The sequence below is a fragment of the Pantherophis guttatus genome, chromosome 14 (genome assembly GCF_059756535.1).
Source record: "Pantherophis guttatus breed Tessera chromosome 14, ASM5975653v1, whole genome shotgun sequence".
Taxonomy (NCBI): domain Eukaryota; kingdom Metazoa; phylum Chordata; class Lepidosauria; order Squamata; family Colubridae; genus Pantherophis; species Pantherophis guttatus.
Window position 1 is genome coordinate 4,124,667 of NC_142076.1, and position 23,695 is coordinate 4,148,361.

At 43.6% G+C, this 23,695-nt stretch overlaps 1 protein-coding gene across 1 annotated transcript; it reads left to right on the top strand.

The window, feature by feature from the left end:
* The first annotated feature begins 411 nt into the window (after nt 1-411).
* LOC117667397 (complement C1q tumor necrosis factor-related protein 8-like) lies at nt 412-17,997 on the top strand. Its single transcript, XM_034420714.3, has 3 exons — nt 412-763; nt 12,042-12,279; nt 15,800-17,997. The coding sequence occupies exons 2-3, from the start codon at nt 12,048-12,050 to the stop codon at nt 16,363-16,365; spliced, it is 798 nt and encodes a 265-aa protein (XP_034276605.1). The 5' UTR covers nt 412-763; nt 12,042-12,047; the 3' UTR covers nt 16,366-17,997.
* Nucleotides 17,998-23,695: the final 5,698 nt, after the last annotated feature.

Sequence of the window (23,695 nt, forward strand, 5' to 3'; positions counted from 1 at the left end):
TATTTTCTTGAGACGCACATAAATTTCCCCAATGTTCCTTTAAAAAAATGCCTTCTAAATATACATACATACATACATACATACATACATACATACATACATACATATATATATCTATATATCTATATATCTATATATACATACATACACACCAAATGTAAACATTTCCATTCAATGTTTGGAAGCATGTTTTAAGTTTCTGGAGGCACATCTTCCAAATAAATAATGTGTGCAGCTCAGTGTGTATTTTGATCCCTCGAAGGAGAAGGGCAGAAGGATTGAGAGGAGTGTCCTGTGCCATCCATTTGCTCCCGTGGAAATTGATGGCAGATTTCCAGCTTGGCCCTCAGAATCAACAATTTTCTGTTTTGGCTGCTGTGAAAATCTCCTCAAGATAGAGGAGAAGGACGGAGCAACAACAAACTGGTCCAGAAAGAGAGAGAAAGTAGAAGGAAATGCTCTCCGTGACGTGGCTGTTTTGCAGCCGTCCCTCCTCCTCCTCTACCCCTCTCCTCCTCTTTGGCATCTGGGCTTCTTTGCAGAAATCTGTGTCTTTTCCTAGAGGGACGAACTCTCGAGCTCTCATTAAATCTCAGGGTGTCCTGGAGAGTTCATTTTTCCCTCTCTGGGTGTCCGTTGTGGCCCATGAAAAAAAGCTGCCAGAAAGACAAACTTGAGACAAACAAGCATTCCTCTTGTGGAGCTCAATGTTATCCTTCCATCCTTCCATAAAAAGATCTTCCTGAACATCCATCAAAGCCAGGTAACGGTGGTGGGTTTGTCCATTTTTAATGTTGTTTTGAAACCTGCCTTAATGGTTGCGCAGACCTTTTCTCCCCTGCTGTGAAATGGCTTCTGTTTTTCTACTTTATTCTCAGGCTGGTTGAAAACTTCTTTCAAATTCCTCTTGGCTGGGTTTTTAAGGCTTGTTTCGTAGTACAGGTGCTGAAGAGATCCACTGCTGTGAATGTCTGTAGAGATTCTCAGCCATCCAGGTCACGGTTGTCCCAAAAGTGCTTTTTCAAAAGACAACTGGACTTTCTTGGTTTTTCTTTGAAGAGAAGCTTCTTCAGAAATTTAAATCATTTAAAAAGCAAACAACGTTAGTGGAACGGAAGAAGCTTCTTGGATAAGAAGCGAAACATCTTCAAGCAAAAACAAAGAAAGTCCTTTTGAAAAAGCACCTCTGGGACTACAGGTAGTCCTTGACTTACAACAGCTCATTTAGTGACCGTTCAAAGTTATAACGGCACTGAAAAAAGTGACTTATGACCAATGGTGAAATCCAGATTTTTTTACTACCGGTTCTATGGGTGTGGCTTGGTGGGCGTGGCAGGGGAAGGATACTGCAAAATCTTCATTCCCTCCCCACTCCTGGGGGAATTCCCTCCCCACTCCAGAGGAAGGATACTGCAAAATCTCCATTCCCACCCCACTCCAGGGGAAGGATACTGCAAAATCTCCATTCCCACCCCACTCCATGGGAAGGATACTGCAAAATCTCCATTCCCACCCCACTCCAGAGGAAGGATACTGCAAAATTTCCATTCCCACCCCACTCCAGGGGAAGGATATTGCAAAATCTCCACTCCCACCCCATTCTGGGGCCAGCCAGAGGTGGTATTTGCCGGTTCTCTGAACTGCTCAAAATTTCCGCTACCGGTTCTCCAGAACCTGTCAGAACCTGCTGGATTTTACCCCTGCTTATGACCGCTTTTCACAGTTATGACCTCTGCGGCTTCCCCATGGTCACATGATCAAAATTCAGAGGCTTGGCAACTGGTTCATATTTATGACTTCAGAAGTTGTGGGAACTTCATCACTGGAAGCTTTCAAGAAGATACTGGATTGCTATCTGTCAGAAATGCTGTAGAGTCTACTTCAGCGGGGGGGGGGGGGTTGGACTAGATGACCTACAAGGTCCCTTCCAACTCTGTTAATCTGTATCTGATTGTTTCAGAGTCCCGGGGTCATGTGATTCACTTTTGCGACCTTCGGGACAACCAGAGTCAATCGGGAAGGCAGATTCACTTAACAACCAGCTGACTAATTTAATAAATGTTAAGTTAGATTCACTTAACAGCGATGGCAAGAAAAGTCGTAAAATGGGACAAAACTCACTGAACAAATATTTCACTTAGCTACCTAAACTTTGGGCTCAAGGGTGGTCGTAAGTCAAGGACTACCTGTCCTGCTGTTAATATTTCCAATAACACATTTTTCTAATATTCTGAGTAGCAGAAAAACTTCAGTTTGACTTCTAACTAACTAACTAACTAACCAACCAACCTAACTAATTCACAAACAAACAAACAAACAAACAAACAACTTCTTCCTATGAAATTGTGGGAAGCCAGGGATTCCATATCACCAGAGAAATGTTTCTCTGGTTAAGAGAAGGACATCTGCAGGCTTGGCCAGTGAGCAATTCACTTAGAGCCAGTACATCTTATTATCCCCAGAGTAATTTCCCTGAAATTCTCTTTTTCTTTGAAAAAAGAAAAGAAAGACAACAAATTGATTGAGGACTGACTTAGAAAGAACGCAGAGGAAGATATTTGTGCTTTGCGGTCAACATTTATGTTCCGTACACATATGATTTGAAAGGAGAGCATCGATATAGGAAAGGCAGGAAGAGACATTGTTCCATTTATAGATCTGCTTTCAAACAACGGGAATGAATCAAGCGGGAAAAGTCAAGCAGGAGAGAATGTCATGATTGTGAAGTCAGGGCTGGCAAAATAAAACAGACACTCTGAGGAGGTCAGTGTTCAATGCTCCTATTTTTTTCCCAGTAATAACTTTGGATACCGATTGTAAGTGACTTTTTTTTGGTAGTATATATATATTTTATTTATAAGCATTTTTGAATACAGTGTATGAATGCAGGATGTGTCAGTTATGTCAGTTACACAAAGACCAGAATAAAAAAAAAAGATATTAACACATGAACTCATAACAGTAACTAGTAACAGGAACTATAATATGATAACACTTTTATTAGATATAATTGTACTAGTATAACCAAATAGTTTAAACTGGGTTTTCTTATATCTATTTACATTTTGTAGATTATCATACTTAAAGTTGAAAACCATCTCTATTTTAATACATTCATAGTCTTTTTCCCTCTAATTCCTACCCATTTTCTCTAGCCACTCATAAAATCTGTTCCATATCTGGTAGTATCCTGAGTCTTCTTTATCTTTAATTTTAAAAGTTAACCTATCCATTTCAGCACATTCTAAAATTTTCCGAATCACTTCTCCGTCTGGCAGAGTGTTTTCATTTTTCCAGTATTTAGCAAATATAATCCTTGCTGCTGTCAGTATACGTAAAATTAAATATGTGGTGGGATTCAATTTTTTTTACTACCGGTTCTGTGGGCGTGGCTTGGTGGGCGTGGCAGGGGAAGGATACTGCAAAATCCCCATTTCTTCCGATCAGCTGGGACTTGGGAGGCAGAGAATAGATGGAGGCGAGGCCAGTCAGAATTTTTACTACCGGTTCTCTGAACTACTCAAAATTTCTGCTACCGGTTCTCCAGAACTGGTCAGAACCTGCTGAAACCAACCTCTGATGTGATCCCTATATCGTAACCCTCTGGTATTATTCCCAACAGATATAATTCCGATTTCAAATCTATATTCTGTTTAGTTATCTCTTCAAGCCAATTATGTACTTTCTCCCAATATTTTCTTGCTTGAATGGAAATGACTGGTGGTAAGTTGAAGACAACCTGAATTTTTGTTTTTCCCCCAATGCATCCCTCAGTGTATTCAGAATAAGAGAGCTGGAAGGGATCTTGAAGGTCTACTAGTCCAGCCCTCTGCTCAAGCAGGAGAACCTACAGTATACTATTTCAGATAAGTGACTATCTGGTTCTTCTGAAAAACCTCCAATGATGGAGAATCTACGATTTCTGGAGGCAAGCTGTTCCATTGATTAATTGTATTCACTGTTAGGAAGTTTCTCCTTAATTCCAGGTTGCTTCCAAGAGCCGAGGTAATGCACTGGCTACTTAGAGTGCAGTACTGCAGGCTACTTCAGCTGATTGCTAGCTGCAGTTCAGCAGTTCAAATCTCACCAGGCTCAAGGTTGACTCAGCCTTCCATCCTTCCGAGGTGCATAAAATGAGGACCCAGACTGTGGTTGGAGGCAATATGCTGACTCTGTAAACCGCTTAGAGAGGGATGTAAAAGCACTATGAGGCGGTATATAAGTGCTATTGCTATTGCTTCTCTCTTTGGTTAGTTTCCAACCATTGTTTCTTGTCCTGCCCTCTGATGCTTTGGAGAATAATTTGACCCCCTCTCTTCTTTGTGGCAGCCCCTCAAATACTGGAACACTGCTATCAAGTCACCCCTGATTCTTCTTTTCTCTAGACTAACCAAACCCAAATCCTGCAGCTATTCTTCCTATGTTTTAGCCTCCAGGCCTTTGATCATCTTAGCTGCTCTTCTCTGAACTTTTTCCAAAGTCTCAATGTCTTTTTTGTAGTATGGTGACCAAAATTGGTTGCAGTGTTCCAGGTGTGGCCTTACTAAGGTTTTATAAAGCAGTAATATAAAGATCCAACCCTCTGCTCAGACACACTATAGAAACACTATACCAGTGTTTCTCAACCTTGGAAGCTTGAAGATAGGTGGATTTCAACTCCCAGAATCCCCCAGCCACCAGCGCTACCATTTCAGACAGGTGACTGTCCAATCTCTTTTTGAAAGCCTCCAGTGATGGAGCACCCACAACTTCTGAAGGCAACTTCTGTTCCATTGGTTAATTGTTCTCACTGTTAGGAAGTTTCTCCTCAATTCCAGGTTGCTTCTCTCCTTGGTTAGTATGGTTAGGTTACCTGTCCCTAGGTTTGGTCCTTGAAAATTGACTCAGTCCTCTGAACTGTATTGCAGACAGCTTGACCCCTTCCCTTTTACAAGGGCATCGAGAAGGACAAACTTCTAAAAGGCATTTCATTATGTTGCTGTGATCATCTTCAGTTTTTTTCAAACCTCTGCTGCTTCTAGCATGACTTCAATCTAATTGCAGCCATTGATCAAAAATCCAATATAGTAAACACAATCTAAAATGTTTTCAAACATTAAAAGAGTCTTCCTCCTAGAAGCAAAATTGCTTTTTGCAGCTATTTTGTGGCTGGGAGAAAAAAGCCATTTTCAAGGCATTCTGTTTTTTTTATATATATATATATATATAATCTCCTATGATATGTTATTTGTGCTGTTGTTAAGATATGTAGCATCAAAGATTCCTAACAAGAATGTTGCAAAAAATTGGAAACAGGAAAAAATCTCAACTGAAGAAGAACTAATAGATAAGATCTTAGAATCCACAGAGCCTTCTCTGTGGGGGCACCTACTATCTGGAACAAGCTCCCCCCGGAGATACGGAGGATCCCGGATCTGCATACCTTCCGTCGCGCGCTCAAGACTTTCTTATTTCATCAAGCTGGCCTGACCTAAGTTTTTCCCTTTTTTAAATGGAAATTTTAAATTTGTTTTTAAATTATTGGGGTTTTAAATTTGTTCAGCCAAATTATTTAATTCGTTTTATTTTATTTTAAATTCTGTATTTATATGTTTTATTCTATGGCTGTTCACCGCTCTGAGTCCTTCGGGAGTAGGGCAGTATATAAATTCAATAAAAATGAAAAAAAAAAAAAAGAATGCGCTGAGATGGACAGATTAACAAAAGAAATTAAAAAAAAAGAAGAGACAGACTACTACAGAATATGGAATAAATGGTATAGTTGGCTTAACACTATCAATAAAGAACAATAAATACAAGGAGAAAACAGAAATTCTATATATATATATATATATATATATATATATATATATATATATATATAATATGTATTGAGTGGTATAATTATGTATATAATATGAATGTAGAAATGTAAAACAGTAAAGATATAATCAAAATATATAGATCTCTATAGGGGGAAAGAGGGAAAAAAAGAGAAGAGAAGAAAAGGAGAAGGAGGGGAAAAAGAAGGAGTATTAGACTAAGAAATAGGGGAAGAAGTATAATATATCAGATGAAAGACCACTATGAAACAATGCTTAAAAAGGATAAGCTATTTATATGTCGTATGTTGTGTAAATGTCAAATTTGTGTTTTAGTAAAATTTATAAATTTTTTAATTAAAAAAAAAATCTCCTTGCCAGCCAGTTTTGTGGCCCTTGATGTTGTCTGTACAGTCCTGTGTGCACCATCAAACCGACATCTGCCTTACAAAACTTGTGTGCCCCAAATTCTTCTTTTTAAGTCCAAAATCCAGGCCATTTGAACCTATAACATGTTTACAGATGATCCTCAACTTATAGCTATTTGTTTAGTGACTATTCTGACATCTGCAATTTGGCAGATCGAATCTCACTGGGCTCAAGATTGACTCAGCCTTCCATCCTTCCGAGGTGGGTAAAATGAGGACCCAGATTGTTGGGGGCAATAGGCTGACTCTGTAAACTGCTTAGAGAGGGCTGAAATGCACTGTGAAGCGGTATATAAGTCTAAGTGCTATTGCTATGGCCCTTCCTTCCTTCCTTCCTTCCTTCCTTCCTTCCTTCCTTCCTTCCTTCCTTCCTTCCTTCCTTCCTTCCTTCCTTCTGGTTAGAGTGCAGTGGTTAGAGTCAGAAGGCTGACTCTGCCCATTGCCAGGAGTTCAATCCTGACCGGCTCAACATTGACTCATCTTTCCCTCCTTCGAGGTGGGTAAAATGAGGATCCAGATTGTTGGGGGCAAGAGGCTGACTCTGTAAACTGTTTAGAGAGGGCTGTAAAAGCATTGTGAAGCGATATTTAAGATTTAAGTGCGATTACTATTCCAAGTCACAATGGTATTTTAAAAAATGACTTATAACCGACTTATCACCATTTTGGACTACCCAGCTGGCTTCTGATAAGGTCAATGGGGGGGGCAGATTTGCTTAATGAGTGCCCAACTCACTTAATGACTACAGAGATTTTTTTACCAACCAGGGCAAAAAAGAACAATAAAATTGGGTACAACTAACTTAACAACTGCCTTGCTTAACAAATTGTGGAAATTGTGGTTGTAAGTCAAGGACTACCTGCATGTTTTAATCTTTTTAAAGAAAATTAACTACTTTGAAAAGTGAGCTGAAAGACGGGCTGTTTGAACTTAGACAAGTGGTGTTCTTGCTAGGCTTGCAAAGCAGAACAATGGAGTGGAAAATTTCTCCAGAAGGAGAAACACACCCATCTAACCCATTTTCTCTGGAAAGAGTGCAGAGAAGAGCCACAAGGGTCATTAGGGGACTAATTAGGCTAAAACATAGGAAGAACGGTTGCAGGAACTGGGTATGTCTAGTTTAATGAAAAGAAAGACTAGGGGAGACATGATAGCAGTCTTCCAATATCTCAGGGGCTGCCACAAAGAAGAGGCAGTCAAGCTTTTCTCCAAAGCACCAGAAGGCTAAACAAGAAACAACGGATGGAAACTTTCAAGAAGAGACTGGGCAGCCACCTGTCAAAAATGGTATGGGGTCTACTGTTCAAGCAGGAGGTTGGACTAGAAGACCCCCAATTCTGTTATACTGTTTCTGTTATTGTTCCAAAGCACTTGAGAACACGACAAGAAGTAACAAATGGAAGGTCATTAAAGAGAGATCCAACCTAGAAGTAAGGAGAAATTTCCTGACAGTGAGGACAAGCTACCAGTGGAACGGCTCGGCTTGCCTCCAGAAGTTGTGGCTGCTCCATCACTGGAGGCTTTTAAGAAGAGACTGGACAGCCACTTATCTGGAATGATGGCAAATCTATGGTATGTGTGCCACAGATGGTATGCAGAGGTATATCTGTGGACACATGAGCGTTTCCCTAGCTCAGCTCCAGCACGCATGCGTGCTCCGGCCAATTGATTTTTGGGCCTTTCGGGCCCACCGGAAGTCGGGAAACGGGCCTCCCCAGGCTCCTAGAAAGCCTCTGGAGCCTGCGGAGGACAAAAAATGGGCCTACTGGGCCCACCGTGCCATCGCGTGCCAAAACCGGGGGGGGAGGGGAGCACGGGGGGGTCGCGCATGCACGGGGAGTGGGGCGCATTGAATTATGGGTATGGGCATGTGCAGACTTGACCCCCCATGCTCCCCCCCAGTTTTGGCATGCAAAGGCAAAAAGGTTAGCCATCACTGGTGTAGGGTCTCCTGCTCATGCAGGGGGTTGGACTAGAAGACCTCTAAGGTCCCTTCCAGCCCTTTTGTTCTGTTCTGCTCTGCTCTGCTCTGCTCTGCTCTGTTCTCCAAGGCAGGATCTCCCTTAACTGGACTGGAGAACTGCTGCTTAACTCCAGGGAGGATTGTCCTCTTGGCATCCTTTGCATGGGTGTCTCCAATTCTGGTTAAAAAGAGTCAAGATGTAAAAAAAAAAAGTTACTGTGATTGAATTCTCTCCTTTGAAAAGGTGCACTGCGTGTGCAAACACACAAAACAAAACTGGCAAATTTTTCCATCACAGCCCTGTGCCATCCTGAATTTTTTGACTCTGTGAAAACCCCAATCACTTGCAAAAAAAAAAAGAAAGAGGAAATTCACACATATGCCCCTTTCAGAGACCTTGTCACTAAGTAAGAGCACCCCTACAGGTAGTCCTCAACTTACAACAGTTCATTTACTGTTACAACGGCACTGAAAAATGTGACTTAGGACCGTTTTTCACAGTTATGACCTTCTCAGCCTCCCCATGATCACGTGATCGAATTTCAGACGCTTGACAACCGATTCATACTTATGACCATTGCTGTGTCCCAAGGTCATGTGATCCCCTCTTGCAACCTTCTGACAAGCGGGGAAACCAGATTCATTTAACAACCAGGTGACTAATTTATCAACTGCAGTGATTCACTTAACAACGGTGGCAAAAAGGGTCATAAAATGGAGCAAAACTCACTTAACAAATGTCTCACTTAGCAACAGAAATTTTGGGCTCGGTTGCGGTCGTACGTTGAGGACTACCTACCATTCCTCCCAGGACAATTTAGAAAATTTCTCTCTTTGGTAATTAAAGCAAACCTCTCTTTTTCTATTCCATTAAACGGAGTGAAAAAAAGTAGGAGAAAAACACAAAAAGATTTTTCTAGAACCTGTAGAACTGGGATGGCGAACCTATGGCACATGTGCCAGAGGTGGCACGCAGAGCTCTCTCTGTGGGCATGCATGCCGTTGCCAGCTGCTCTTCTGGTTTCCAGCGCGCATGTGCACACCAGCCAGCTGGTCTTCATGGGCACCAGAGTGTCGGAAAACAGCCTGAAAACGGCCCAAAAATGCCCCCAAAACAGGCATGTATGGGTCGGCCAGCTGGTCTTCGGCGCATGAGAAGATCAGCTGGCTGGTGCGCATGTGCGAGCTGGAAAGCCAAAGATCAGCTGGCCATGTGCGCCAGCCAGCTGGTCTTCGGGTTTCTGGCACTCTGGCACACGCATGTGCACGCACATGCATGCACATTCCGGCCATCACTGCCTTAGAACTTCTCTCCCCTTCCCTCCCATTTTTCCCCCCAGGCTGATAGAAAGTAACTGTATAAGAAATTCACAAATTGATGCAGAACAAAGGAAGCTGTTGAATAAGAGACTTTTCCTCTATAAAAATCCTTTTTCTGGTTTTTTTTTTTTCCTGAATTCCTTTTAAGAGCAAGGCAAAAAGAATCAAACATCTCAGTTCCGTTTAACAATGTAATATAAAATCACACCACAATGCAATTTCATATAGTTTATTAAAAAAACGGAACTTATTTGAATCAGATTATATGAGAGGAGCATTATAGAGGAGCTTCTCCCTTCGCCTCTAAACAATCTGTGTTTTGATTATAATAGCAGCCCACAAGAGGAAAGTAGGTTGAAAGTTTTATGGAAATGAAATAACATTTGTTCTAGTAGCACGAGAATCTGCAGCCACAACCTTGGATTGCAGAGAGGAAAACAAGGGGCCAAATCAAGCTGAGTAGAAACAATGCTTAGACTTCGAAGTGATCACGCAATCTCAGGCATTGCCTTTAAATATTCAGCGAAGCAAAATAAAACCTTCAACTTGGCTACTTAGAAGAGGTAAAGTAGAAATACGTGCCCAGAGTTTTGACAGATCCCATCACACACAGGAACACATTTAGAATAGAATAGAGTTGGAAGGGACCTTGGAGGTCTTCTAGTCCAACCCCCTGCTTAAGCAGGAAACCTTATACTATTTCAGACAAATGGTTATCTAATGTCTTCTGAAAAAACTTCCAGTGTTGGAGCATTTACAACTTCTGGAGGCAAGTTGTTCCACTGGCTAATTGTTCTCACTGTCAGGAAATTTCTCCTTCGTTCTAGATTGCTTCTCTCCTTGATTAGTTTCCACCCGTTGCTTCTTGTCCTGCCCTCAGGTGCTTTGGAGAATAGCTTGACTCCCTCTTCTTTGTGGCAACCCCTGAGATATTGGAACACTGCTATCATGTCTCCCCTAGTCCTTCTTTTCATTATACTTATTCATCATCAGACGTAGGTGATCATGTTGGCAATCCTGTTTTTGTTAACAGCCACACGAAAAAGTGCTGCTGAGTTTTGTCCAAACCGGTCCCTTAGATTCTGAAGCCTTGATGTTCTTCTTCTGCCTGGACCTTGTTTGCCTTCAATCTTTCCCTGGAGGATTAAGTGAAGGATGCCATATTTTTCCGGGTGTCTCATCACATGTCCAAAATATTCTAACTTTTGCTTTTTAATGGCTTTGATGATTTTCCTTGGCTTTCCCAGGTGGCTTATCACTGCCTTGTTTCTGATTTTGTTAACCCAGCTTATACGTAACAGCCGCCTGTAAATTGACATTTCAAATGCTTCTAGTTTCTTCAAGTGGTTTTCTGTCAGAGACCAACTTTCTACTCCGTAGAGCAGGATAGAAAAGAGGTAACATCTGACAAGCCTGATTTTCAGTCTTAGGCTTATGTTGTGACATATGTCTAGTTTCATTAAACTAGACATACCCAGCAACCATTCTCCATATGTTTTAGCCTCCAGTCCCCTAATCATCTTGGTTGCTCTTCTCTGCACTCTTTCTAGAGTCTCCACATCTTTTTTACATCGTGGCGACCAAAATTGGATGCAGTATTCCAAGTGTGGCCTTACCAGGGCATTATAAAGTGGTATCAACACTTTACGTGATCTTGATTCTATCCCTCTGTTGATGCAGCCTAGAACTGTGTTGGCTTTTTTGGCAGCTGCCGCACACGGCTGGCTCATATTTAAATGGTTGTCCACTAGGACTTCATGGCCCCTCATGCAGTTACTACATCAATGTTCCAAGTTTGATTTAGTTCTTTTAAATGTCTGCTTTAAACAAAGGCATCTTAGAAATTTGATCACCTCTTCACCCCCCCCCAAAAGGACAACAATAACACCCCCCAAATAAGCAATCTCACCACTTTTTTAAAATACATTTTATACATTTTTTTATACATGTCTCACTTAGCCACAGAAACGTTGGGCTCAATTGTGGTCGCAAGGCAAGGAATACCTTATCTTTCTTCTACTGGGCTATCAGGTTGGCAAGAAACAGGGTCCCCCCTGACCCTGTGAAGTTTTTTTAATGGGGCAGATATTTCTTTCTTTCTTTTTTTTAAAAATAGCTTTATGAAACAGTTTTCTTCATTTTATATCACAATTTCAATCTTTACAGTGCTTCGGTATCAGTATATCTCCTAAGTACATATAAATTAGTTTGTTATTCTTCCTTTCCTTTTGTGTACATGTCTATTCTATACAATGCATCAATACTGCAATTACATACCTATATATATTACCCTTTATTGCAGAGGTCTTCAAACTTGGCAGCTTTAAGACTTGTGGACTTCAACTCCCAGAATACTCTGGGAGTTGCTGGCTGGAGAATTCTGGGAGTTGAAGTCCACAAGTCTTAAAGCTGCCAAGTTTGAAGACCTCTGCTTTATTGTCACATCTTAATTTACTTTTACATTCTTGTTTCTAAAAGGGCAGCTGACTTTCCTTTTTTAAAACCACTTACCCTGTCTTCTTTGGTCAGTTAAAGATGCATCCCACCTTCCTCCTGCTCTTGGTGTGTTTTCTGCATGCCAGCCATCTTCCAGGGGAAAAGGCACCCCCAAAGAAGAGAGTTTGGAGGGCTCCACCGTGTGTACGATGCTGCGGGCAGGACGAGCAGCCGGCTTCTATCACCACTTCCCGATTCGCACGGATGACCAGCGACTCTCGTTACATGATCCCTAAGATCCAGCCCACCATCGATATCCACATCTTAAAAGGCAAGCAATCTCTTTCTAAAATCCTGTCCCCCCTCACTTTCTGCAAAGCTCTGATCAGTATCTCTTCTTGTGTCAACCATCTCAGGTAGACCAGATAGGAAACACAGCATCAAGCACAGCAGTCAGGAAACTCAGGCAGTCCAAATGTACCGTATTTTTTGGAGTATAAAATACTCTGGACTATAAGACATACCTACCTTTTTTGGGGAGGAAAACAAGAAAAAAAATCTGCCTCTTCCTCCCAGCAATTTGCCTCCTTGCAGCAAACAGCCTGATTTAGTTTCATTTTCATTTTCAGCACAGCCTGATTAGCGCAAGAAAAAAAAATCTGCCTCCCAGCAATTTGCCTCCTTGCAGTAAACAGCGGAGGCCTGTGCGGCAATAGGGAATGGCAATCCCCGCAGCCTGAAACAGCTGAGGTTCGGGAGGCTGATCCAACTGACAATCAGCTACTTGTGCTAATCAGGCTGTGCTGAAACTGAAACGGGCTGTTTGCTGTTTGCTGCTTGCTTCAAGAAGGTAAATTGCTGGGAGGCAGAGGCCAAAGGGTGGGGGCCAGCGGGTGGGCGGGACTACATTTCGTGTATGAGACGCACCCAAATTTTCACCCTCTTTTAGAGGGAAAAAAGGTGCATCTTACACTCTGAAAAATACGGTCTATAAAGGTTTATTGCAAGCTTAAGCTCTCTATAAGAATCTGAACTGTTGACAGTCAAAGCCAATTTGCAGTAGATAAGAGTCAAATGGAATTCAAGGTGGGATGGACTTAGATCTCTTGTGGGTGCAAAGGGACTCGAGACTGATGATGTGTTTGACCCCTCCCTCGGGCTCAGGCTTGTCATCTCCTACACACAGCCATACAAGCTACTTCCACTTTATTGTAAAGCTACATTACAGAATCATGCCAATCTGAAAATACAATTATTCCACCATCACTTTTATGGCCCATTAACTCAGGGGCAGTCCCTTCTGGGTCTCTTCCCCCACCCATCATCCAGCTGTTTCTTATCTTAACATTCTCCCAGCAGTATCTCTTCACCTGGTCTTCCAAGGCCATTCTCATTAAGCATTACGGATTGCAATGAAGTATGCACAGATCAATCACTTTTAAAAATCCCAACTAATAGGATTAGGTGAATATGACAATTCTCTCATGTTCTTATGTTTGCAAATGTGTTCACTTCGTCTCTCCCTAGTTCAGGGGTCAGCAAACCGCAGCTCTGGAGCCGCATGTGGCTCTTTCATCCCTCTGCTGCGGCTCCTTGTTGCTGGTCGGCTCTACAATTGATAGGGGTTTCGGTTAGGACAGATAGAGGAAAAAGGGCGCCGCACTAGGAGGAGACACTATGGTGGGGGAACCGGACTTCAGGTCAGCAGAGGAAAAAGGATGCTACGTTAAGTGGAGACTCTATGGTGGGGGAACTGGACTTCCGGTCGGCTCCATAATTGAAAGGGGGCTTCCGGTTAGGACCTTTGTGGCTCTTTGAGGTTTAAAGGTTGCCCACCCCTGCCCTAGTTTGTAAGTTGGGCCAGTCACATGCTGTCCTGCTTTACAGCTGTCATGACTTTACAACTTGGAGTCAAGGATTACCTGTTTGAACAACTCTTTGATAGTTTGTGGCCTTCCTGATTTCCTATCCTTCCATTCAGGAGAGATACTAGTCAGGAGTGGGTTCTACTTACCTTTACCACTGGTTCATAATGGGATTGCACACGCAGATCACTGATGATGACATCTGGGGCGGTAGGTGGGGACTCCCACCAGTTTTACTACCAGTTCTTGCGAACTGGTCCAAACCGGGGGCAACCTACCACTGATGCTAGTAGTGGTGGGATTCAGCCGGTTTGGGCCAGTTCAGGCGAACTGATAGTTAAATTGCTGGCTGGCCCCACCCCTTCCTGCCCTGCCCCTTCCAGGAGTCCCCACATGCCCCATTTTGGCTCCCAGGTAAGTGCAGGGAGGCCTCCTAGCCCCAAAATGGGGTGTGGGGGGGCTGCATGTCCCCCCGGCCCATTTTCGCTCCCAGGAGGCTTCAGGGAGGCCTTCTAGGCTCAAAACGGGATGGGGGGTGGTGAGCCCCACTCCCCATGGCCAGTTTTCGCTTCCAGGAGGCTTCAGGGAGGCCTTCTAGGCCCAAAACTGGGAGCGGGGAGGGGGGCGTTCCCCCCAGCCCGTTTTTGCTCCCTGGGGGATGCAGGAGGCTGAGTGCTGCCTGTCACAGCCCCTGACCATGCGCACCAAGCCACGCCCACAGAACCAGTAGTAAAAATGTTTGAATCCCACCACTGGATACCGGGAAAGGAGTCCTGCAGTGCGGTCTTTTCTCAGCAGGATGTTTAGACCACAAGACTATTATGGCTTGTCAGCTGCCAGCAGAGCTAGCAGCAGAGTCAGATGAGTAGGAGATTGAGAGGGGGTGGCCTGGGCCAGCTTCGGAGACTTTGGAAGGCTCTGATGAGGAAGCAGAAGCAGATGCAGAGCCGGGGGCCTTCTGTCCACCCCCGGGTGGAGAGGAAGCTGTCTTCGGGGCCTGAGCTGAGTGAGGGGACTCATCCCACATGCACGTATGCATAGAGAGGAGAGGAGAGCAACGGAAGCCAATAAGCTGGCTCTCAGGAAAAAGAAGTCGTAGACGCTAGCCAGCCTTCCCTGGCTGGGAAATAAATAGGAGGGGTTTGGGAATGGCCTGTTATCATAGGCAACCATTCGTTTTCCAGTGTACATCCATCAAGTCGGATTCCTTTGCCAGAACCAGGTTTGTTGGGACTAATTGCTCTATATTTGAGTGGCCAACTGAATCTCCCTGCTGGGAAACAATAGGTGGTGTCAGCACTCCAAGCTACATTCGTTCCAGTGCTGACATAAGGAGGAGAAGGCTGAAACCTGACAGGTGGTACATTTGCCTCAGCCGGTGTGAACAGGGACTGTTTCTGCTTGGCTTAATCATTGAAGGACTTTCAATGAATTTAAAATCTTGAGTTCTCATGTGAACTGAGACTGTTCTTGCCCTGTTTCAGAAGGAGAAAAGACTCTCATTTGTGACTATTTTTTGTTTTGTCTAGCCAATGTCTATCCAATAAAGACTGTTCATGCCTTGTTTTAAGAAAAAAAGGGGGTTGTTTTACTCGTGAGTAAGTAGTTTCCCATTGTTTGTGAAGGCTAGGTCAGAACAAAGACCTCCAAGGTCCTTTCCAGCCACCTAGCTCTATGACTGGGAACCATCTCGTCTATCACAGGGGTCTCCAACCTTGGCAACTTTATGACTTGTGGACTTCAACTCCCAGAATTCCTCAGCTAGCAAAGTCGTAAATTTGCCAAGGTTGGAGACCCCTGCTCTATCACCTCCAGCTCTTAAATCAGCCCAAAATAATCCAACCAAGAAAGCCAAATCCCTACTCCCACAGCGCCCTCTTTTGCAGGAAAAGAGAACTGAAAAAAAAAAAAAATAGGCAGGGCAGCTGATTTATGGTTTTCACACCATCTAAATTTGTGACACCTTATTCCTTCTTGTCTCTGTAGGAGAAAAAGGTGACATGGGGGAACGAGGACTTGCAGGGCTCGAAGGCAAATCAGGTGAGCCAGGCCTGCAGGGATCCCATGGCCAGAAAGGACAAAAAGGTCAGGTGGGGCCCACCGGCCACTCCTGCAAACAGCATTACGCTGCCTTTTCGATTGGACGCAGCAAACCCCTCCACAGTTTGGATTACTACCAACGGGTTACTTTCGACACAGAGTTTGTCAACCTCTACAAGCATTTCAACATGTTTACTGGCAGCTTCTTCTGCTACGTTCCTGGGATCTACTTCTTCAACCTGAACGTCCACACCTGGAACTACAAGGAGACCTACCTGCACATCATGAAGAATGAAGACCAAGTGGCGATCCTCTACTGTCAACCCAGTGAGAGGAGCATCATGCAGAGCCAAAGCCTCATGCTGGACCTCCTGGAAGGAGATGAGGTCTGGGTACGAATGTTCAAGCGGGAGCGGGAGAACGCAATCTACAGCGAGGAGTCGGACATCTATATTATCTTCAACGGCCACCTAATTAAGCCTGCTGTAGAAGGAACTCCAGCCCAAAACTAAAGTAGCAGAGGTGGACTGTCTACTCTTCAAATGGTGCTTTTCCATGAACTGAAGCCACAGAGCTGCTTGCCTTCCCCATGGGGGTCTACGCTACTCGCCACGGCCAACTTGCCATAACCAATGTGCCACAGCCAACTCACCATGGCCAACTCACCATGGCCAACTTACCATTGCTGACTTGCCATGGCCAACTCACCATGGCCAACTTGCCATGGCCAACTCACCACGGCCAACTTGCTGTGGGAAAACTTGCTGCAGTATAAGAGATACATTAATATCAAATAAATGGTGGAATAAATATATTTTAAAATAATTGAATTGAATTGTTGAATTGTCCTGCAGTGAGTTATCCTGTGCTGAATTGGCCATGGTGAGTTGTCCTATTCTGTGTCCAGGGCCCCAGTGGCGTTAACTTATAAATAGGTGCTACTAGGCTTACAACTTTTTCCAACGTTGTGATGGAGACAAAATCCCAGATCTTTGGGATCCTGCTGAGGAGTTCTCACAAAACGGCTGCCAGGGAGGAGAGTTTGCACATTCCCCCACTAACTGGCTAAGACCAGTTGCAAAAGACCTCTTGGCCAGAAGACAAATTGGGAAGGCTGATTACCATCCCACCGCTTCAAGGACTCCGTCCATCACTTCTCAGAATACTTGACCTTCTTTTGAGGCAGAGGATATGCTTCAAAAGAGGGACATGGTGGCTCAGTGGCTAAGATACTGAGCTTGTCGATTGAAAGGTCGACAGTTCAGCAGTTTGAATCCCTAGCGCCGTGTAACGGAGTGAGCTCCCATTACTTGTCCCAGCTTCTGCCAACCTAGCAGTTCGAAAGCACGTAAAAGAATGCAAGTAGAAAAATAGCGACCACCTTTGGTGGGAAGGGAACAGCGTTCCGTGCGCCTTTGGCGTTGAGTCATGCCAGCCACATGACCACGGAGACATCTTCGGACAGCGCTGGCTCTTCAGCTTTGAAACGTAGATGAGCACCGCCCCCTAGAGTCGGGAACGACTAGCACATATGTGCGAGGGGAACCTTTACCTTTATATGTTTCAAAGAAAAGATGGGGGGGGGGGCGATCCAAAAAACGGCCATGTGCCATTTTATTTCCTAAGAATACTTCTTGGCTTCCTGTGGGTGCAGAGACATCCTTGGGAATCAGAATGATGGCATGATATGCATGATGAACGTAGTCCTCAATTTATGACTAATCATTTACTGACTATTTGAATAGCAGAGTTGTTAGAGTTGGAAGGGACCTTGGAGGACTTCTAGTCCAAACCCCTGGTCAGGCAGGAAACCCTTTACCATTCCAGATAAGTGGCTACCCAGTCTCTTCTTTAAAGCCTCCATTGATGGAGCACCCACAACTTCTGGAATCCAGCCGTTCCACTGGTTAATTGTTCTGACTGTCAGGAAATTTCTCCTTAGTTCTAGGTTGCTTCTGTCCTTGACTAATTTCCATCCATCGTTTCTTGTCTTGACTAAGTGAATAACTGAGTTGGAAGAGATCTTGGAGATCTTCTAGTCCTAATATGTGTTCTCTCTTTGTTCACGAACTGAGTCTGTAATCAATATTATCGAACAGGGATTCATGAGGTGCTTAAAAATAATAAAGAAGGATATCCTATGAGTAACGTGTTCTTTCTCTTTTGTTTTTTCTCTCCTCTATTTCCTTTTGTGTTTCTAACATTTTTCTTTTCTTTCTTGTTTACTTTCTGTTAGGTATATTAACACAATTAAAAGAATATCCTAGGAGTTCTGTCTGACTCAAGGGAAACTTTCCCTTTTCTTAGATACCCCAGATCTGTCTGCTGGTTGGGAAGGACGTATTTTTTAAAACCCATAGATTGTTTTCATCTCTGTGAAGAGTTTAATTAGACAACACAGAACATTTTGGATGTCCTTGGTATCAAGAAGTCCCCTTGTGGTCAGTCTCTTTTTCATCTAAGAATCTACTTTTGGGATGCCCAACTTTTGAAGAAGATTTTATTAATAACGTGATAATTACATCTATGCTGCAGAGATTATTTGATGACTTGGATTGAAGCAGCGCTGTTGCAAAATTAAGTTGGAGGTTAATTTTGGTTTCCCGTAGAATATAGAATCGTAGGGCTGGAAGGAGTCTCAGAGGTCTTCTAGTCCAAGCCCTGCTCAAGGCAGGAGACATCATACCTTCAAAGTCATCCCTACTCATAGAACATAGAATAACAGAGTTGGAAGGGACCTTGGAGGTCTTCTGTGAGACCTCCAAGTCTCACGACGCTATAGAGCACTGCACACCAGAACAACTAGACACAAGGACAGTTTTTTCCCGAATGCCATCACCCTGCTAAACAAATAATTCCCTCAACACTGTCAAATAATTTACTAAGACTGTATTACTATTATTCTTCTCTTCCTTACTAGTATCTATCTCTTCCCACTTATTACCATAACCATGTTGCTTGTATCTTTCAATTTATATTGTTTTTATTTGTTTCCTAGCACAATTTTATAGCTTATTAGTAACCTTGACTGTCACTAAGTGTTGTATCTTTTTATTCTTGATGAATATATTTTATTCTCCTTATGTACACTGAGAACATATGCACCAAAGATAAATTCCTTGTGTGTCCAATCACACTTGGCCAATAAAAAATTCTGTTCTGTTCTGTTCTGTTCTATTCTATTCTATTTATCATCTATCTATCTATCTATCTATCTATCTATCTATCTATCTATCTATCCATCCATCCATCTCTCTCTCTCTCCCTAATCATATCATCTATCATCTCTCTCTCTCATTTATCATATATTCTATCTATCTATCTATCTATCTATCTATCTATCTATCTATCTATCTATCTATCTATCTATCTATCTATCTATTCATCTATATCATCTATCTGTCTGTCTGTCTGTCTGTCTGTCTGTCTGTCTGTCTGTCTGTCTGTCTCTATCTATCTATCTATCTATCTATCTATCTATCTATCTATCTATCTATCTATCTATCTTTCTATCTATCATCATTACCTACATTACCTACCTACCTACCTATCCATCCATCCATCCATCCATCCATCCTGAAGCTACAAATATTCTCCTTTATTTGAATGACTACCTGTGCAGGTACTTCCTGTTGGTTGTTGTAATTGCAATGCATATTTCTTTCCTTAGGTACAGCCTGGTCTTCCCCCAGCCGCTTTCTTTTCCTTAAGCGGGCGGAGCCCTTTATAAGCGTTGCTCTTAAACGTCATTCTGTGTTTTTGCAGAATGAAAAACGTATTTCCATTCTCAAAAAAACAAGGAATACGTTTAGGACAATGACAGCAGCCCCCTCGCCAGCTCTGAATCCCCAATCATGCCCACATTTGTTTGCCCCAGCTACGGGAATGTTTGCAATACAACTCAGGGGAACCTTTGCTCCCACCCAGCGCTGACATTTTGTAAGTGCCTGATAAGGAAGCTTGTAAACTTGTAAACAAGCCAATAAACCCTGCAAATCCATCGTGTCCACAGAGATAACTGAAGAGATTTGGGCTGCTTGTTTCCACTGAGTTAGAATTAAATGCTGCTCACTTGGTGGGGACTTTTTCATAGATTCTGCCCAGCATGCCACAATTATCTGGAATGGGGTGGCAGGGCTCTTTTATGGTGAAGATCGGATGCCTTTTTTAAAGAGAATAATAAGGGCAAGACAGAAAGCATGTGTATCCAGGAGAAAATAAGTTTTAAAAAATATTCATTTTAAAATCAGTTCATAAACCTTTTATTTCCTTTTTATGTTCATTCCCCGCTCCTGTCTAAATTCTCTTATCCCCTAAATCATCATTTGATTTTAGCATCCGACCAAATTGGCAGGGACTGGGAAGGAGGATGGGGTACCACTCAGAGACCTTTTGAGGAATGTCTGGGCTGAAGAGAGAACACTGATGCTCTTTAATCTTCAGACAGATGTTGACATGGCGGCACATGCAGGACTTCACTCTAGTAGGCCCAAACTATTTTTTTTTAAAAAATTCATAAATGTAAATTGTCATCAAAACAAGATATGTTATTATTTCTAGGGGAGGATATGCACCTGATGCAGAGGTGCCCAGAGCTGAACTGATTCCTAAAAGCTTTGATTGGAGACCTTCAAAAGTTGTTAACAAATTCAAGTCAAGTCAGAATAGAGCTGGAAGGGACCTTGGAGGTCTTCTAGTCCATCCCCCTGTTCGAGCAGGAGACCGGATACCATTTGAGGCAAGGGCGATCCAGTCTCTTCTTTAAAGCCCCCAGTGATGGAGCACCCACAACTTCTGAAGGCAATCCCTTCCACTGGTTAATTGTCAGGAAGTTTCTCTTGAGTTTTAGGAGAAAACTCCTTGATTAATTTCCATCCATTGCTTCTTGTCTTGCCTTCTGGTGCTTTGGAAGATAAGTTGACCCCCTCTTCTTTGTGGCAGCCCCTCAAATACTGGCATACTGCTATCATCTCACCCTTAATCCTTCTTTTCTGTAGACTAGCCATACCCAAATCCTACAACCATTTGGTCTCCAGGCCTTTAATCAGGGGTGAAATCCAGTAGGTTCTGACAGGTTCTGGAGAACTGGTAACGAAATTTTAAGTAGTCCGGAGAACCGGCAAATGCCACCTCTGGCTGGCCCTAGAGTGGGGAGGGAATGGGGATTTTGCAGTATCCTTCCCCTGCCACGCCCACCAAGCCATGCCCACAGAACCGGGTAGTAAAAAAAAATTAGATTTCACCACTGACTTTAATCATCTTAGTTGCTCTTCTTTGCACTTTTTCCAAAGCAGTATTTTTCCAAAATAGTAATTGTTAGTGTGAGAGAAAGGAAAAAATAAATAAATAAAGCAAGCACTAATCTCTAGTATTTTCTAATGTTTGTAAAGGTAGGGTCCCTTTTAAAATGAATGCAACCCTTGGTGACTTCATGGGTCCATCCCTGAGGATTTTGTCCCTTGTCCTTTCCTGTATCTGGGACAGGGGTGAAATTCAAAAATTTTCCCTACTGGTTCTGTGGGCGTGGCTTGGTGGGTGTGGGAGGGGAAGGATATTGCAAAATCTCCATCCCCACCCCACTCCTGGGGAAAGGATATTGCAAAATCGCCATTACCATCCCACTCCTGGGGAAAGGATATTGCAAAATCGCCATTCCCACCCCACTCTGGTGCCAGCCAAAGGTGGTATTTGCCGGTTCTCCGAACTACTCAAAAATTTCCACTACCGGTTCTCCAGAACCTGTTAGAACCTGCTGGATTTCACCCCTGATCTGGGATCATTTTTGATCCCAGCCCTGGGATCTCCTGATGGGCCTAGTCCTGTTTAATGATTGAGTGCTGTGACTTAGCCTGGGAGAGGCCATTTAGGTGCCTTCTGTATCTTTTCTCTTCCGTCAATTCCTTCCTTTTTCCTCTGAATAAGCCCTGTGAGAGCTCTCCAGGTGACAACTGGCAGAACCAGAAAACATTTACGGTCGATAAGGAAGTCCAGGCCTCGGTCGCATTAATGGAGGGGGTTCGGGAAAACCAAGTGGAGGCTTAGTAGAGATAGCAGGATTGTACTTATCTGCAGAAACGGAAAGTGCATTTGCTGTAATCGAGTGGGAAAGACAAATAGAAGGCACTTTGGAGTCAGATGGGCTCGGAGGTTATACAACCCAAAGGCGTCACACTGGACTTTGTACAAAAACAGGGAAATCAATCTCGTTTCTCTATAGAGAATAGAGATGGACAATGTGACCTAAAACAATGTTGTAAGACTGTTCCCCAGGGCAAGTACCCCATGTGATAAATATATGGGCCCCCCAGTTGTTGTTTTTAGCCAGGCTTTCAATGTTGATGTTTCTTCTTCTCTTGGACCTTCCCTATGCTTTTCCTCTGGACATGCTTGGGGAGCTATACTCAAACATGGCCAGGAAGCAATCAGGTGTCAGTTCCACAGCTGCTGAGAGATCAGAACCTGCCCAGGTAGATGGAGTGGAACAGAAGTGAGGTCAGAAACATTCAAAGATGAAACATCTGCTGCTTTCTTCACTGGCAGCGTGAAACAGGGACATTGTGTGTAACAGAGGGATTCAGTCAAAATCACGTGAGGTACTAACACCACTCTATAAAACCTTAGTAAGACCACACCTAGAATACTGCATCCAGTTTTGGTCACCAAACTATAAAAAAAGAGGTTCAGTCTCTAGAAAGAGTGCAGATAAGAGCAACCAGGATGATTAAGAGACTGGAGGCTAAAGCACATGAAGAACGGTTGCAGGAACTGGGCCTGGCTAGTCTAGTGAAGAGAAGGACCAGGGGAGATAGGATAGCAGTCTTCCAATATTTGAGGGGCTGCCACAGAGAGGAGGAGGTCAAGTTATTTTCCAAGACACCCGAAGACCAGACAAGCAGGGGTGAAATCCAGCAGGTTTTGACAGGTTCTGGAGAACTGGTAGCGGAAATTTTGAGCAGTTCGGAGAACCAGCAGCGGAAATTATGAGTAGTACAGAGAACTGGCAAATACCGCCTCTGGCTGGTCCCAGAGTGGGGTGGGAATGGGGATTTGGAGATCCTTCCCCTGCCACGCCCACCAAGCCATGCCCACCAAGCCACCCCACCCCCACCAAACCATGCCCACAGAACTGGTAGTAAAAAAATTTGGATTTCACCACTGCAGACAAGGAATCATGGATGGAAACTGAACAAGGAGAGAGTCAACCTGGAAATGAGGAGAAATTTTCTGACAGTGAGAACAATCAACCAAAGTTGCCTTCAGAAGTTGTGGGAGCTTCATCACTGGAAGCTTTCAAGAAGAGCCTGGACTGCCATCTGTCAGAAATGGGGTAGGGTCTCCTGCTTGGACCAGGGGTTGGACTAGATGACCTACAAGGCAGTGGTGGGTTCCTCACGGTCCGGTCCGGTTCGGCCGAGCCGGTAGCGGTGACGATATGATGTCACCGAACTGGTTCTCCCCCCCCCCCGCCCACCCACGTTATTCTTACCTTTTATTTGGTCCCACCCCCAATCTATTGCTGCCTCCTGAGTCCCAGCTGATGACTAGAGGGAAAAAAACTGTTTAAACTCTTGTCGCAGGGCTTCAAAGGGCCGTCCTACAGCTGATCAGTGTTAAAAGCAAACAAATGAGTCGGGTCGTAAGTGCGAGGACTGGTCGTAAATGCGAGGACCTTCCAGAAATGACTCTGACCAGCTAGCCACGCCCACCTAGTCACATGACCTCCAAGCCACACCCACAAAATAAGCCATGCCCACAGAACTGGTAGTAAAAAAATTTAGAACCCACCCCTGCTACAAGGTCCCTTCCAATTCTGTTAATCTGTATCTGTAATTGTTCCAAATG